Source organism: Rhamphochromis longiceps, linkage group LG11 (assembly GCF_057381845.1).
Source record: "Rhamphochromis longiceps isolate RC_006_pf linkage group LG11, R_longiceps_female_GT1.1, whole genome shotgun sequence".
In the NCBI taxonomy this organism is placed as follows: Eukaryota; Metazoa; Chordata; class Actinopteri; order Cichliformes; family Cichlidae; genus Rhamphochromis; species Rhamphochromis longiceps.
This window is the reverse complement of record NC_140567.1, coordinates 16,335,113-16,351,312: the sequence shown is the minus strand read 5'-3', so window position 1 is coordinate 16,351,312 and position 16,200 is coordinate 16,335,113. Positions and strand designations below refer to the sequence as shown.

The following is a 16,200-nucleotide window of genomic DNA, read 5'->3' as shown; positions in this document are numbered from 1 at the left end:
GACTCCGTTGCAGAGTACACGCAGTACCAAAAACACAGACATATTTATTTAAACATGGGGCCCAGCTGTTTTGAAAAAGAAAGCAGGGTATTGTACTTCTACACAAATATTCATTATGAATCCAGGTCACAGGAGTGCCCTTTAGCCTACTTCCAGTCCTGAGTGGCTTTTTGTTTTGGTTGTTTTTTTTTCTTTTTTTGTTTTTCAAAACAACTTCTGTCCTGTGACTGGATATCAGTCTTCATTTCCCAGTGATAAACACACATTTATCATGAGGCAACATTTCTTTAACTGGTTATAAGAATGTTTTAAGTTTTAAGGGTGCTTTCAGACATGAGCACCTCTCTGTGGTTTGTGTGTTTTGACATTTTCAAAAACCCGGTTGCCTATTTAATGCTTGATGTAATCAGTAGTGTTTGGTGATTGTGGCCAGCATGGTTCTGTTGAAGTCTTTCGCCCCAGTTTTTATAGAGTTGACAATGAATTGATAAAGAAAGGAGAGGCACAGTTTTCTGCACTTTCAGCAAATATTAATTGATATAATTCAACACTTTAAGAAATATTTAGCTGATTTTGGACTCCACATTTATGCATGTGTGTGTGTCAATGACTGTAGAAAACAGTGTGTGTGTTTGTGTGTGAGTAATAAACTGAAAAGGCTCTTATTTCCCCTTCTGAATATCGTAATGCCAAAAAGATTTTCAGAGCCGAAGGTTACACTTTGATTTCTATCAATAACTGATGTTGCGTGCTGTCGCTTTATCCCTGCTTGAGCTCCACAAGTTGGTATGTGCTCTGGAACTCCCTCCTTCCTGCTCTAATGTCTAAAAGTCTGACTCTCCTTCTACCATTATAAGTAAAATCCTTTCTTCATCAGTCAGCCCTCTGCTTCCAAAAGTATGCGCATAGGTTGAAAACAGAAGTTAGTAAGTCTTGGTGTTAACTACAAACAGTGTTGGGGAGTAATAGAATGCATGTACCGGTGTTCGAAGTCGCAAAGGAATGACGTCACAAGAAGGTGATTGGTCACTTGCAATGTTGAACCTGGAACAACATTAATTATGATGATGTGGGAACAACGCTGACACGAGGAAATCAGATCGTCCATTCCGCTACAGTTACCATTTAAAAAGGTGATAATTAGAATACAGTTACTCTGTTGAAATAAACTGATTACACGGCGGCCTTTTCCTGTTTCATATGTTTGGCTATTCCTTCAATCCAAACAAAACACGCAATAAGAGGCTCTAATGTAAGCGTCCTGTTAATGTTGGTGGCGTTAGTTACACAATGGACCCGAAGCCAGGACAACAGAGCCAGCAGTGCATGGGCAGGAATTTATTTCTTACTTGGAAATTCCGACATCACTTCACATTTAAAGAAGAAAGGGATGGGCGAGAGCTGACCATGCAATGCAAACTCTGTTTGCCTGCAACCAAGCTGCTCTCAGCATCAAAAGACTCCACCTCCAACCTAAAGAAATATCTTATTTTTAAAAAACTAACATTAGCCTAAGCCTACTGCAACTACCTTGTTTTAGTTGTGCTAGCTACCTGGGAGATGTGCCACTAAAGTATCTTGGATTTACTATTGCTGTGTGATTTATTACTATTACTGAAGGCTATTCGCCACCGCCAATTCTTTTGTCCTCCACTTGTCCAGGTTCTACAATTTTTTTTCAAGGACACCCTTCACACCATGCCAATATATATCCCGTTTTCAGCTAACAGCCATTTGGGAATCATCTCGTTGGTGCAAAACTGCTATTTTATGACTGTCAGCTGTTGTCATGTCTGGCATTTTTCACAGATTCAACTAAAGAAATGGTGACATGTTATATATTTTTGGACAGGCAAACAGAGAAGAAATTTAAGGGACAGGAGAGATTTTCTTATGTAGAATTATCATGTATCAAAAGTAATTTGTTTCATATAACAGTCATCAAATTACAAAGAATTTTGTTTTTCAGGAAAGGAGCATATAATACCAGTCAGTGCTGAGGTGGGTGCAAGGACACTCAAATGAAAAGCCATCCAGTGACGTTAGTAGTCAGCAGGGGTCATTCATTTGAGCTGGAATTTGCGCTGAACAAAAGCAAGACTGACCCCAACGAACCAGCCAGTCAGAAAGCTGTCCAAAGTCATCTTCTGGTTGGCTAGACTGCCAGAATTTACTCTACCCAATTTGGGAAAAACCTTCATGTTGCTGTAATAATGCCATAGAAGATTTTATACAGGTTTTTATATGACATATAAATTGCCTTTTCCACCCCTTTCTCTACAGTTTCTTTTCTCCGTGTGTACCTTTTCCTGTTATCCAACTGTTTCTACTGCTAAGAACTTTGGTTCCCAAACTGAACCCCTGGCTCAGCCCTCCTCAGTGGTCACATGACACAGATTCTTGTAAAGTACAAAGCCCACATCTCACTGTGCATTCATACTCTATAGACAGTATATCAGAAGGAGACTGCGCTGTTACACGTCTGAGCGACCTTCATTATAACTGACTCTGCTTCCCACAAGCAGGTAGGTGTTCCCTTTGTAATTCAGAATGATAAACAGGTATAAAGTGATTAATGGAAAGCACTTTCTGTCTTTAGTTTTTAGTGTATTTGATTTATGTGAAAGGTTAGTAGATGAAGAGATTATTGTTACTAATAATCTGCATTTTAGAAATACAGGAAAAATTCTTTCATTTTTAATAAACAAATAAGGCTTTTCAGCATAGCAGCTTTCCCACAAAGTTGCGTCTGCAGCTGCTAATCTAAGACTTGCTGATAGTTCTTTGGAGTTCATATAATCCCTGACATAACTGTATTTAAATTAGATGTTAAAGATGTGGATGATTTCATTTTCCTTACGTTGATTTTTTTTTGTGTCAGGTGTATGTGTTACATAGGCTGTAGCTCCAACCTACTCACTTTTGATTTGTCATTTGATTTATTTATGTATTTTTTTTTTCATTTAATTTTGTGTAAAATAAATGAACCAAATAAAGACAATGATAAAGATAGTGATATTAATATTGCAATGCAGTACTGGAACACTACTTCATTTGGCCCGTTCCTATTTTAGCAGTCTTTCCATATATTCAAATTATATATGCCAAGAGTGAAGGTTTTGGCTGCTAAAGTGCCATGTCATGCTGAACTTGACAAACTGGTCTGCTTAGATGAATCACTGCATCTACACCATCTATGACTGTGAAACAGTCATCCATAATCCATAGTCATACAGTGAAAGCATTAGAAATTAGAGAGCAGAAGAATGAAGCCCCAGCTGCATGGAGTTAACTGTATACTATAAACTATAACTCTACTGACTGTGAATCCAAAGGCAGCCGTAACCTTCCTACTCACTCTGCTGCCTGTGTGTTTAAAGGAGGGGAGACCATAAAGTCCCAAGCTGGTTGGAGGAGGAAACAGGAAAGGGAGGAGTTCTTATTGACACCTCCCCCTCCACCGGCTCTCTTTTCCTAAGCTCCCTGAAACACAGAGCGAGCACATGGCTGCCTGGTTATGAAACCGACCTCACTCATGGTGGTAGAGGACATGTGCGCCTGTGCAGTCCCTCCCCTGGCAAGTGCAGAGGAAAACGGAAGCAGAATGCAAGCCTGTATGTGTGTGTAGAGAGGTTAGAAAAGGGGAGGGCATAAAAACACACACACACATTTGCGGCAGATGTAACAAAAAAAAAGGTCGAATCAGCCAAGAGTGAAGGTTTTTGGAAGGAGAGAAGCCAGGGGAGAGTGGTTTCTTGTTCCTTGTTCTGAAACAGGTAGGATGATTGATTTTGTGTACTTACAGCAGCATAGAAATGATGTATGACGGAAGTAAGGGTGATTGAATTGCCTGGTTATCTTAGATCCTAAAGCCTCAAGTCTTTCAGTCCATCTGTTCTGTGCTGTAGTCCATCTGCTTCCCTCCAGCATTAAAAGGTAACAGAAATGAAAAAATGCATATAAAAATGGTTACAAAAGGCACCAGATAATTAAGTTTAGATTGCAGATCAAGATTAGGAAGATCAGGAAGTTATATCAAGGTAACCTGACGTAACAGCCAGAGATTCTTACTTGTTCCTGATTCACATGACATATAATCTTGTGTATTTTAGAAGTTTGACACAATATATTGCGTTTGTGCTATATAGCCAACCCTAAACGTAAAACATGCTTATATCTTTAATTGATTGGCACTAATTGTTCATAGTCATTATCAAGACTTACATTATTTTTAAAGTTACTTAACAATGATTTCTTTTTGATAAATATGTTTATGTCAGAACCACATGGTGTTTTTATGGGAGCACCGTGTCAGTGTGCGAAAGGTCAGGCATCCATTTCTAGACTGCACATGTGAGAAGGATGGAAGAAGCTTAGAAAGACAAATGCTGTGAAGGTCAATGGCTCCTACTTGAAACAGTGACTTTAAAAAAGTGTAATCAAATGGCAAATTAAGCTGTAATGATGCATGATTTCATTTAAGTGGGTGAACAGGATAGTAACACAGTATATGACGGCATATTGAAATCCCCAAAAAACAGGGATTCCAGATTAGGGGTTAGTGATTAGAACCTCCATGGGCTTGCCAAGTAGAAGTCAGAATCAGAATCAGAATACTTTATTCATCCCGAGGGAAATTAGGGGTTACAGCAGGCAGCACGCTAATGGCGCATGCGCACTCACAAAGGAACCTTCTGACCAACTTTACACAAACATCACATTGGGCAGACATGTCAGAAGGTAGGCTGATAGGAAAAAAACAACGAAAATACACTACATGAGGTAAGAGGAGGAGAAAAAAAAACTCCACTCAGACTGAGCTCCTAGTGGGAGAACAGTTTGATAAAAGAAAAAACACCTCAGCACAAAAGCACATGACTATCAATACACCATAGAAACACGAGACAAGCAACAGGGCGGGTAAAGGGTAAGAGAGAGCCGGCGTAGACAGAAGTAGAGTAAGTAAAGTTTATTTATATAGTGCTGTTCAAGAAAAAAGATCACAAGACACTTTACAATATAAAATAAGATACAATGACTAAAATGTTAGTAATATATAAAGATAAATAAGACCAAGCCTACACAGTGCATCTCAAACGTTTTAAGGGTATCATCCATGTACAAAGATCTTGGGCCAGGTTTACTAAATGGGCAAAAACAGGGTGTAAGCGCAATCCCAAATAGTGCTTATAGGTGTGTTTAGTTTTACAGATGATTTAGAAAAGAGGCGCATTTCTTAAACAAAGGAATTGTCAGCTCATTTCAATATCAAACCAAATGCAACAGGATGAGTTGCAGAAATATCAGCTTCCACTTCTTGCATGCAATTTTGTCACTGCTTTATGTTTGTACTTTTTTTCTTTTTGCCACATTTGCAACACATCTCAACACCTTAATAACTCTGGTCCCTTTAGTCCAAAGGAACCAAGCTCTATAACTTGGGAACCACAAACAGTTTCCTTTTGTCTTGAACTTAGACCTGGATACCAACAACAACCATTGAACAGCTGAACTCAGAGACCTGGTAGTTATGTATGGGTATAGTCGTTCACTAACACAGAGAGGCATCTGATCATGAAAAACTCTCACAACCAAAATCACAATAATCGAGGCGTGATTAAATACAGGCATGTAAATTCAATTCCATTTCAGATATTTAAGATGGGCAATGTTCTGCAGATGATAAAAACAAGTTTGTACAAGACAACCAACCTGCTAATCATAACTGAATGTCCGATGAAGTTACACCCAGATTTCTTACAGTTGGGCGAACTGACGATGAAGTGGATCCAAGATTGTCAGATAACATGAGAACATAGCTGTCAGGGAGATAGAGAAGTGTTCTCTTTGGTATTCTCTTTGCCCACAGCCCTTCCAATTTTTTTGCTTACAAGCAGACAGTTTGACCAAGATGTCATAAAAGATTCTTCTAACATGTGACCCTTATTACAGCAAAATTGCAGAGTATTAAGGCCTTGCCAGGAAAAATTTTTTTTTTTTAAATCAATTTGAAATCTTTTGGATTTGAAATGGGAAGTCCATGCACAAAAACTCTTGAACGCATTGCTACTGAAGCAATAAAGAGAAATATAAAGCTTTATCAACCTGGTTGGATATCAGAGACCTAGAGGATATCAGAGGCTGGTTGAAAATAATTCACAAGATTCTCAAGGTTATTTCTGCTTAAGGGGACAGTATTAACTTATGACACCAATGTTCTATGTGCTGTTTCCATAGAAGAACTCATCTATTAACTTTTGTGTCGAAACAATGAAATAAAGATGATGAAAAAGCTCATTGTCCTTTTGCTGTTGTTTAGTTATGCCACCTTATCTGAAGGCTTTGTTTCAGAGAGAATTTTTTTTTACTTGTTTCGAAATCTATCAGAAAAAGACTTCCATGGAGTATTATTTCTTTTCATATACTATTTGGCTCAGGAATTGATATATTGGTATGAAATATAGTGCACAAATTCATGTTCCCTACAAGATAACTTTAGAAACTGTTCAAAAGTAAATGTTACCCTAAATCACGATGAACATGACTAACATCATACATGCTGAACATCAGTGACAACCTTTGCTCAAAGCTCCACTGTAATCAACCTCTACCGATGAAGCCTCTTAAACTAATTGCAGTTAAAAAAGATACACTCTACAACTCACTTCATTGAAGCTCATTTGTACATAAATGCAATAAAGCAATAATCCATCAAATGCATGCAAAATACACATAAACATTTCTTTGCCTGAAGGTTTAATGACTGTTCTTTTAAATGCCACTAATCAGTCGCGCTTATGCTGTGTCTCTATGTTTCAGATTCTGTAGGTCTTCATTTGCTCACTTCTGCTTGCATCATGTCGCTGCTGACTCACGTGCTGGCATGTCTGTTTGGAATGGGCTCCTGGGTGGCCATCAATGGGATGTGGGTGGAGCTCCCCTTGATCGTAAATGATATCCCAGAGCACTGGTTGCTGCCCTCCTACCTCACAGTCCTCATCCAAATGGCCAACATAGGCCCTCTCTTCATCACGCTGATGCACCGCTTCCGCCCAGGGGTGCTCGATGAGCGGCCGGTCATCTACGGCATTGTAGGATTGGGCATCGTTGCTACATTCCTTCTGGCTTTCCTTTGGAAGCATACAGTGACCTTCGGAAACTCTGTGCATAGTGTTCCACTGCTGACATTGAGTTTCCTGCTATCTGTGGTGGACTGCACCTCATCTGTTACCTTTCTTCCTTTCATGATGCGGCTGCGTCCACAATATCTCACAACGTATTTTGCAGGTGAGGGCCTCAGTGGTCTCGTGCCTGCAGTGGTGGCACTTATTCAAGGCGTTGGTGTAGTTCACTGTGAAAATGCCACTTTATCTAATAATTCCAACATAACTGACAATGGAATGCTACAGGCCATCTACCAGCCTGCTAAATTCTCTGCACAGGTCTTCTTCATATTCCTTAGTGTAATGATGGTCGTGTGTCTGGTCGCTTTCCTCCTACTCAATCACCACCCAGCTGTGGCTCGTGAGAGAAAAAGCGAACGGTACTTCAGTGGGGAACTTGATCGTGAGAAGAAAGAACAAGGCCTATCTCTGAATGCCCAGACACCAGAGCAAAAGCCCATGATCAGCCCCTCGGAGGCTGGCAAGAGGGAACCTAGGAGTTCTTTCGGGAGGGGGACATATAGTATCTTTGAGGTGGTCTTTATCTTTGTAGTGTTGGCTTGGGTCAATGCTCTGACCAATGCAGTGCTGCCTTCAGTGCAGTCCTACTCATGCATGCCTTACGGGAACAAGGCTTACCATCTAGCTGCCACCATGGGAGCTGTTGCTAACCCTGTGGCTTGCTTCATCGCCATGTTCATACCAATAAGGTGAGCTATAGAAAAACTACAATAATTATAAAATACTAATCAAGACCATAGATCCAAGAAATAAGTTCTAAGTCACCAATAGCTTGTAAATCTTTTCTGTCCAGGTCTCTTGTCTTCATGGGAGTTTTGACCATTTTTGGGACTGGATTTGGAGCCTACATTATGGGCATGGCTGTTCTAAGTCCCTGTCCTTTGCTGGTCCACAGTACCTCTGGAACTGTAGTCATAGTAAGACTCTTTATTTTCTTGCATGTACTTACTGTGTACACAGAATAAAATTTCAGACTTCATGCTCTATCTTGCATCTTATAAAAGCATGAAGCCACCACCCATTTGCAATACTCACTTAGCATTTATGAGATTTCCTGTGATTAAGGTGTGTAGTGTGACTGACAGGTTTTACAATATAATGTTAAGTCAGCTTAGTCTCATCTACTTGATGCTGTCATGGAAGAGCTGTGAAAGTCCATTGAATGAGTCAATGAGTCAAACATTCAAAAAGAGTACATTGTTTTTGTGCACTGGCACAGGCAACTATGCCTCCACTTTGCTGTCAGATGTGCCTTTCCTAATACACTTTTTCGGAGCAAAAGTACTTAATACTAAAATGGTGTTAACTGCTAAAATACTTTTTCAGTCACCAAACTGAATAAGAAACCAAGCGGCTACGCACTGAATGCTACTAAGCTAACCAAGCTCCAACCAGGATATTCTGAGCTCCTACTTATTACTTACAGCAGTAAGAGTAGTAGCAGTAAGAGTAAGTCATTCAATGCACAATTCTAACAAATTCTCTGTTGCAGGTGCTGGCCTGGATACTCTTTGTCCTCACCCTGTCTTATGTCAAAGTCATCATTGGGGTGATCCTGAGGGATGAAGGCCACAGTGCCCTCGTGTGGTGTGGAGCTGTAGTGCAGCTGGGTTCAATGCTTGGTGCTCTAACCATGTTTCCACTTGTTGGTTTCTATCAGTTTTTTAAATCGGGTGATGCTTGCAACACTAAGTGTCCAACATAGATGTAAAATGTGTCTAAGTTCAACTCTGCTGTACAGAATTCTAGCATTAATTGCACTTGTTTTAGTAGAACTGCACTTATTCCAACTTGTAAGAGAGCTGGCAAGTTATAGATGAAAATCCACCACAGTATCACTCCGTGTTTTTTTTTAACCTAAGTTCTGTTTGTAAATTTCATATACTTTATCAGTAGTTAATGATGTATGAAGTACACATACACCCAATGCTTAGAAAATTTTTTGGACCACCTCTCATAAAAACAAGAAAACACAAATAATTTCACAAAGTTTGAATTCACACTTTTATACCCAAATCTGAACGGACAAACTGGACCTTATCTGAGAAGTCAGAATCAAGCACAACATTCAACCACTAAAACAAACTTTTCTGTTCAGTAATACAAGTAAATGAGTATAATTTGTCATCTTAATTTTGAAAAATAATTGAAAGACAAGCTTTATTTTTATTTATTTATTTATTTTTTGTGAAACACAAAATTTGAAAAGTCTACTTGCAAAAATTGATGCAGTCTCTTTAATTCATTAAAGAAACATAAAATAATGATATTGGTAATTACCAGTATTATTAATATAGAGCTGCTGTGGCACAAACCTTACATTGGATGGTGATCTAATAAATTTGTTAAGCACTATATCCATCTATAGTGTCTCAGACTACAAAAAGACCAAACTAAATAGTGTTCTGCCACTGAATATATCAATATAATATACAAAACCTTGTTGGTTCAAAAGGTCAAAGCTATTTTACTTGAAGTTTGAGCATCATGTCAGATGATGATGTTCAACATGTACTTTATTGATTTTGCTTTATAAGAAGTTATGGTACTGTCGCCTTTAAAATGTGCCTCAATTCTATAAAATGACCTGGGCATTTTGGGGGATAGACTACTGTGTTGTTTAAATAAAACTACAATGTGCTTTGTATATGTTACTGAAGTGGAGAAACTGTTGAACAATACCAAATAAAACATTTGTTTAATTACTGTCTAAAAAAATTGCAAATTTGCATGTTGTTTTATCCAGAAAATTGCTTCTTCTTTTTGTAATTCATCCCTACACTGAGCTCTATACATACATTTTATTCATCCTCTGAACTATTTAGCCAAGGGTCGCAGGCAGTAAGAACCCTGGACCAGCCACCAGTCCTTAACAGGACTAAGGCAAGAAAATTAAACATTCAGGCTAATTTGCATCTTAGGCAAATTTTGAGAGGCAAAATAATGTAAAATTAATGAAGTGGACACAGAATATCATATGTATCAGTGGATTTTTGATTATGCCACCTACTGTTGCAGCACATCCCTGGGGATTACTTCAGGAAGACCAGGAAACACTTGACCCCTGTTTCAATCCAGGGGGTCAGTGTTGACATTGTGGAGGACTATAAATACCTTGGAGTACACATTGACAATAAACTGGACTGGGCTAAAAACACCACAGCACTTTACAGGAAGGGCCAGAGTCGTCTCTATTTTTTGAGGCGACTGAGGTCCTTCAACATCTGCCAGAAAATGCTGAGGATTTTCTATGAGTCTGTGGTGGCCAGTGCGATCCTCTATGCTGTTGCATGCTGGGGGAGCAGGCTGAGGGTCGCAGATGCCAACAGACTTAATAAACTGATCCGTAAGGCCAGCAATGTTGTGGGGATGGAGCTGGACTCCCTCAAGGTGGTGTCGGAGAGGCGGATGCTGTCCAAGATAAAGACAATGTTGGATAACACCTCCCACCCACTCCATGACATGTTGGTCAGTCACAGGAGCTCGTTCAGTGAGAGACTGAGATTACCGAAAAGCACCACTGAACGACACAGGAAATCATTCCTGCCTGTGGCCATCTCCCTGTACAACGCATCCACTTAACACACTGTTTGCTGCTACAACTACACATGTTTCTTTTCCAAATATTTATTTATAAGTGACTTATGTATGTATGTATGTATATATATGTATATATTGTACTATTCTTAGTTAGCATATTGTCTGTCTTGTCTTAATGTTGGTTTAAAATGGAGCACTGTAACAAAAAATAATTTCCCCCAGGGATCAATAAAGTATTCTGATTCTGATTCTGATTCTGATCCCACAGGTACTCTATTAGTTTGAGATCTGGTAGCTGTGGAGTACATTTGCATACCTTAAAGTTAATATCATGTTCAAGAAACATTATTGAATTGAATGAGTTCTGGTGCATTATTCTACTGAAAGTGGCCATCAGAGGATGTGATCATAAAGGAATGGACAATCCTGAGCAGCAATACTCAGTTTGTTTAAACGACACTCAACTTGGGCGCCTTAATACCAGCTTTCTTCCAATCCAAGGCCTCAACATTACATCACCACCACCTAAACCACTGGTACAAGGCACAATGGATCCAGGCTTTCATGTTGTTTGATCGAAATTATGACCCCATCCTCCATAATGTGACAGCAGATATCTAAACTCATCAGACCAGCCGATGTTTTTCCAAACTTTGCTTCTCCACTGACTGTTTGACTCAACTGACTGAAGTGTCTCCTGATGTGGGTTTTCTGCTGCTGTTGCCCATATGCTTCAATGTTGTACATGTTGCACATTCAGAGATGCTCTTATAATGATTGGTTAAATAAATTGCTGTCAGTTCTAAGCAGTCTGGCCATTTTCTTGCAGGAAACTGCCAATGACTCTGTAAAGCATAGAGATGGTTGTTCAGGAAAATCCCAGCAGTTTCTAAAATACTCAGACCAATACTCAGACTCAGAAAAGCACATCTGGCACCAGCAACAGATGCCATGTTCAAAGTTTAAATAATTTTTACTAGCTAAAAAACCTCTCAATGGTTTGGCCAAACAATACTTTGCTGAGTTGCTCACCGTTTACAACTGAGTTAGACCCCTCAGTTAATCACGTGCAGATCTTTTAACTGTTCCTAGTTATTGTGGTCCTGTTCTTTGGAACAAGCTGTCTGCAGCCCTGAGATAAATTATATCTATTCATAAATTTACTGTATTTTTCGGACCATAAGGCACACTGTCGATGAATGGGTCTGTTTTCATACATAAGGCGTACAAACTTTTGTTTTATTTTATTATATTTTACTTTTATCACTAACTCAAAGTGTTATAAACCTCCCCTTCTGACTGCACTGAGGCACTGAGCTTCTGCCATGTCATTGGTTTATTAGATACAACATCAACTAGCACTTGAACCTGGTGTAGCAGCTATACCTAATGAAGTGGCCAATGATGTAAAAGACTACATTCATAACAGAAAAGAAAAAAAATATCATCAACAGATCGTCGACAGTTGGCAGCACTGATGTACTCCACAGGTCACATGTGTTTAAATGCAGATCAAAGGCATTCAAATCACATGAATTTTGTTTTATGAAATCTAAAAGGTAATGCCTTCACATTGGTCTGCTAAACACTGAAAAATGGCTGGCTTAGAGAAAAAAAAAGACAATATTTTTAGGCCAATTAGCTGCCTATTTATAGTTGTAATTTACCAAAAACTCTTTGATCTGAATCTTACATATCTATGTAATTCACAAAATCACCACTAGATGTCACTTTTTGATTAAAAAAAAATATATCGCCAAGAACTTCTCATAGCTGCAGTCAAGGCTTAACATTTAAATGGCTGTGGTCTGATTTGAGGGTGTGAGCTCTAAAAAGAACTCTCAGTGTCGCTTTATTGAACCTCAGCTGGTGAATGGGGCACTGACGGAAGATCCTCTGTGGTTAAATTGGATAAATTAAGCAAACCTAAATTAGCACTGAGATGTTCAGACATTCACCTGTGCTGAAATACTGATTCTGCCTAGATATTGGGGTTTCCCCCCCAAAAAATATAATTTATACATATATATATATGTATAAATTATATATACATATATAATATATTAAAAAAAAAAATATATATATATATATATATATATATATATATATATATATATATGAATCAACATCAGCAGTATGCATCTCCCCCAGCTTATTAGAGTCAAGGTGCATCATATGCTCGTCACATTAAATCGGGAGAGAATGTCTTATGCATGTAGGTGGATGCGAGAATGTGTGTGCGTGCGTTGTTTTGCGTGTGCATTGCACACGTGTGTTTGTCCTTCCTCTATTCCACATAGACAAACAGGAATGAGGAACTCATGGCCAGTCAGAGGCTGATTCAGATCCCAGTGGCTCTCCGGAGAACATCTGGGGTCATCATCTCCTGCTGTCTCATACTTCACCTGCTCTCCTTATCGCTTCCTGTAGTTTCTGTGACTTATGGTGTGCAGAGTTTAAAAGCTGCACAACGGTTTGGAATCATCTCAACAACAGCTTACTGTCTGAAAACGGAGAAGCATTTTTTGATGCACTCTTTCTGAAACTGTGTAATGATCCAAACGAGCCAAAGAACAATGCATTGAGATTAAGATAAGACTTCAGATCAGAAAGCCTGCTCTATATGACTGTGGGTGGGGTGAGAAGGGGGAAGCATGATTTAGGCAACATAATAAGCAAAAGTGTAAGAGTGCAGCCTTTCTTATCTTCGTCTCTCTCTCTCTCTTTTTCCTTTAAATATTGTGATATCTCCGTTTCCCCCAAGCTCCTTGTCTTCCTCGATTCTTGCATATGGCAGACTTTGTGACAGTAATTTAAATTTAAAACACATGAGGGGAAATCCTAGCCCGCGCTGCTCTTTAATGGGCCGTCATGGGATTGGAGTATGCAGAGAATGATTGAATTTTGTGAGAAGGCCAGGAACGATCAAGTCTCGCCTGACGTTATGCAATCGACCATTCCCCTCTCACAACGCGACGTCTGGTAAAACCTAGCAGGAGGAAAAGGGAGGAGGGGGTTGGATAAGGGTTGGAAACCTCAACGTCTAGACCAAAAAAGAGAAAAACATTTTTTCTTCTAAACGACTCAAGACTTCATAAAAGAGAAACTTGGCTATCATACACACACACACACACACACACGCACGCACGCACGCACGCACGCACGCACGCACGCACACACACACACACACACACACACACACATGTATATTTATATATATATATGTATAAAGCCAAACAAGATGTGATGGGCCACATCAAAAGCAGAGATGGATTGCTTTCAATGGTTGTAAATGAGTCTTTTTACACTGTAATGCATGACATCCTATATTTCCTGACAGATGGAAACATGTGGATCCCATACAAAGCCTGCCACACTGTTTTATTTATGTGATTGTGTCATGTCTGTTTTCTGCGTTTCTCTCCTCACCTGCTTGGCTCACTTTGACAATGTCAAGGCAGAAATTCTGAGGCACTGATATTGCTGCACTGTCCAAGCTTTCACACCCTCTGAGTAAGATTAAACCCCTGCTATATATCCTCTCAGTGAAGCAGGAGAGGCTACCTTTCCCGTTAAGTCCATTATATTCAAATAGGCGGGGCCTTTTCTTTCTTTATCTTTTTCTTTTTTCTTCTACGCAAACAAGACAAAGTAATCAAAAGTTAAAAGCAAACACTCAAGGAGGCACTTAGCAAAAAAGAGAAAGCTTTTATGATAAAACATTCATATACAGTGCAGGAGACAGGTAATCTTTGAGGATGATAGGGTTGTCTTGTGGTCAGTTTCTGTATAGTATTGCTTGGGGAGTCTTGTAGATGAATGCTCCTAATAACATCCCTGCCCACCCATCAGCTACCAGAGAATGCAGGCAGAGCAGCTAATACCTGAGTGTATTTCTTCAGGGGTGTGAAGTATGCCTTAAAGAGCTGTTGGAGGCAGCAGTAAAGTAGGGTTCATTACCTTGACAGACTGATGACAGCTACAGTAAGAATGGCTGAGGTGCACGCACACACATATAAAGGCTCAGTAATGTGCTATCAGTGATGCTGTGCTATGCACAGTAGAATTTTGCATAAATGATGCCCGAGATGCTACAGTCAGTACTGCTTTCACTGAGATGTGGTGATGAGCAAGTCATTGAAATGTACTCTGAGGTAAATATGCTAGGTTTGCATTTGAAAAGGTTTTAGTGGCCAAAGAGTTTATTTTATTTATTTTGTCGCTGAACGTTGGGTGAGTACAGTATATTGACATCACATCTACCAGCAGGCAAGGAGATTAGCCATAGTAAATACTGGAAACAGGAAAGCAGAATAGTTCTTATCCTAGCAAAACAGCATGATCACGAACATCACAAATTAACACAGTAAAACAACTTTTTCTTATTTTCATTTCAGTGACTTTTAAGACACAAGAAGCTTTGGAGAGGGTGAGGCTGTTTACTAGGAGTGCACTCGCACAATCTAGGGTACTCCTGTAGCCGGTCCCAAGCCTGAATAGGCGGAGAGGGTTGCGTCAGGAAGGGCATCCGGCATAAAATCTTTGCCAATTCAAACATGTGGATCATCAAGAAAGAGATTTCATTGGATGTTACCAGGATGGACAAGATTAGAAACAAGTACATCAGAGGGACACCTCAGGTTAGAGAGGCAATGCTGAGTTATTTGAGAGGAGGGATGGTGGCTAGCTCTCTTATTGTTAAGCCTAGCTTAGATCCTTACCAGATTACTACACAGATATTAGCAGCTGAAGCCAGACTAATACCTGCTTAAATTCTCCAACTTGTAGGAACTAGTTTGAATTCAGAGTTATATTCCATGAAAGATCTAAACATACATCCCTAAAAATTCTTTAAAATATCTTTAAGAACGTTCATATCATCTAAAATACTTCAGTTTTTAAAAATATTTTTAACATCTTCTGTTATTGTTCTCAGTCTTTAGGTTAATTAAACTCAACTGGTTCTGATGGTAACTTTTAATGTTAGTTTAGGGAGCAGTTTAAATTCATATTCACAGATGACAAAGAATTTGTGGCAAGACTTTTACTGATAATTTTATGTTGGGTTTTAAAACTTTATAAGTATAAAAAACAACAACAACAAACGAATTAATAAATAACTAAAGAAGCAAACTCACAGTCCATCGTTTCGGGAAGTCAGATCGCAGGGGTTGCATCTGGGGTCAGCTTTAGGTCACTCTGGGCATCCATTAGTGGCCTTATTTAGAGTCTTATTCCTTTAAGAGGAGTGATTGGCCAGCAAAGACAAAGAATCATTACCTTTGCCCGCCCCCTCCCTGCCAGCAGTCAATAATGAGGGATCATTAAAATGAATAGATGGACATTCCCCTTTTCTCCGGATCCTTATTGCAAAATCAGTGTCAGGGGAAATGAAGATTGAGCTTGGAGAAGGCGTCTAAAAGCCTCACAGTGATTGTCGTGAACTCATCTGCAGTGCCAGGCTCCTTTATCTACT

General features: G+C 39.3%; 1 protein-coding gene across 3 annotated transcripts; it reads left to right on the top strand.

Moving 5' to 3' along the window:
• Nucleotides 1–2,395: 2,395 nt before the first annotated feature.
• slc52a3-2b (solute carrier family 52 member 3-2b) lies at nt 2,396–10,405 on the top strand. 3 transcript variants are annotated; one of them, XM_085422488.1, is made up of 4 exons: nt 2,396–2,525; nt 6,820–7,873; nt 7,978–8,101; nt 8,677–10,405. In XM_085422488.1, the coding sequence occupies exons 2-4, from the start codon at nt 6,858–6,860 to the stop codon at nt 8,887–8,889; spliced, it is 1,353 nt and encodes a 450-aa protein (XP_085278614.1). In that variant the 5' UTR covers nt 2,396–2,525; nt 6,820–6,857; the 3' UTR covers nt 8,890–10,405. The 3 variants fall into 3 exon arrangements, with proteins under 3 accessions (XP_085278614.1, XP_085278613.1, XP_085278615.1); XM_085422487.1 differs by lacking the exon at nt 2,396–2,525 and adding an exon at nt 2,587–3,776; XM_085422489.1 differs by lacking the exon at nt 2,396–2,525 and adding an exon at nt 3,790–3,936.
• The last annotated feature ends 5,795 nt before the right edge of the window (nt 10,406–16,200 follow it).

What these genes read in the sequence shown, in the direction of transcription:
- slc52a3-2b (XM_085422488.1), top strand. Translation starts at nt 6,858, where the DNA reads ATGTCGCTGCTGACTCACGTGCTGGCATGTCTGTTTGGAATGGGCTCC. An exon ending in GCCATGTTCATACCAATAAG is followed by an intron (nt 7,874 to 7,977) that starts GTGAGCTATAGA and finishes TTTTCTGTCCAG; the next exon opens with GTCTCTTGTCTTCATGGGAG. An exon ending in CCTCTGGAACTGTAGTCATA is followed by an intron (nt 8,102 to 8,676) that starts GTAAGACTCTTT and finishes TCTCTGTTGCAG; the next exon opens with GTGCTGGCCTGGATACTCTT.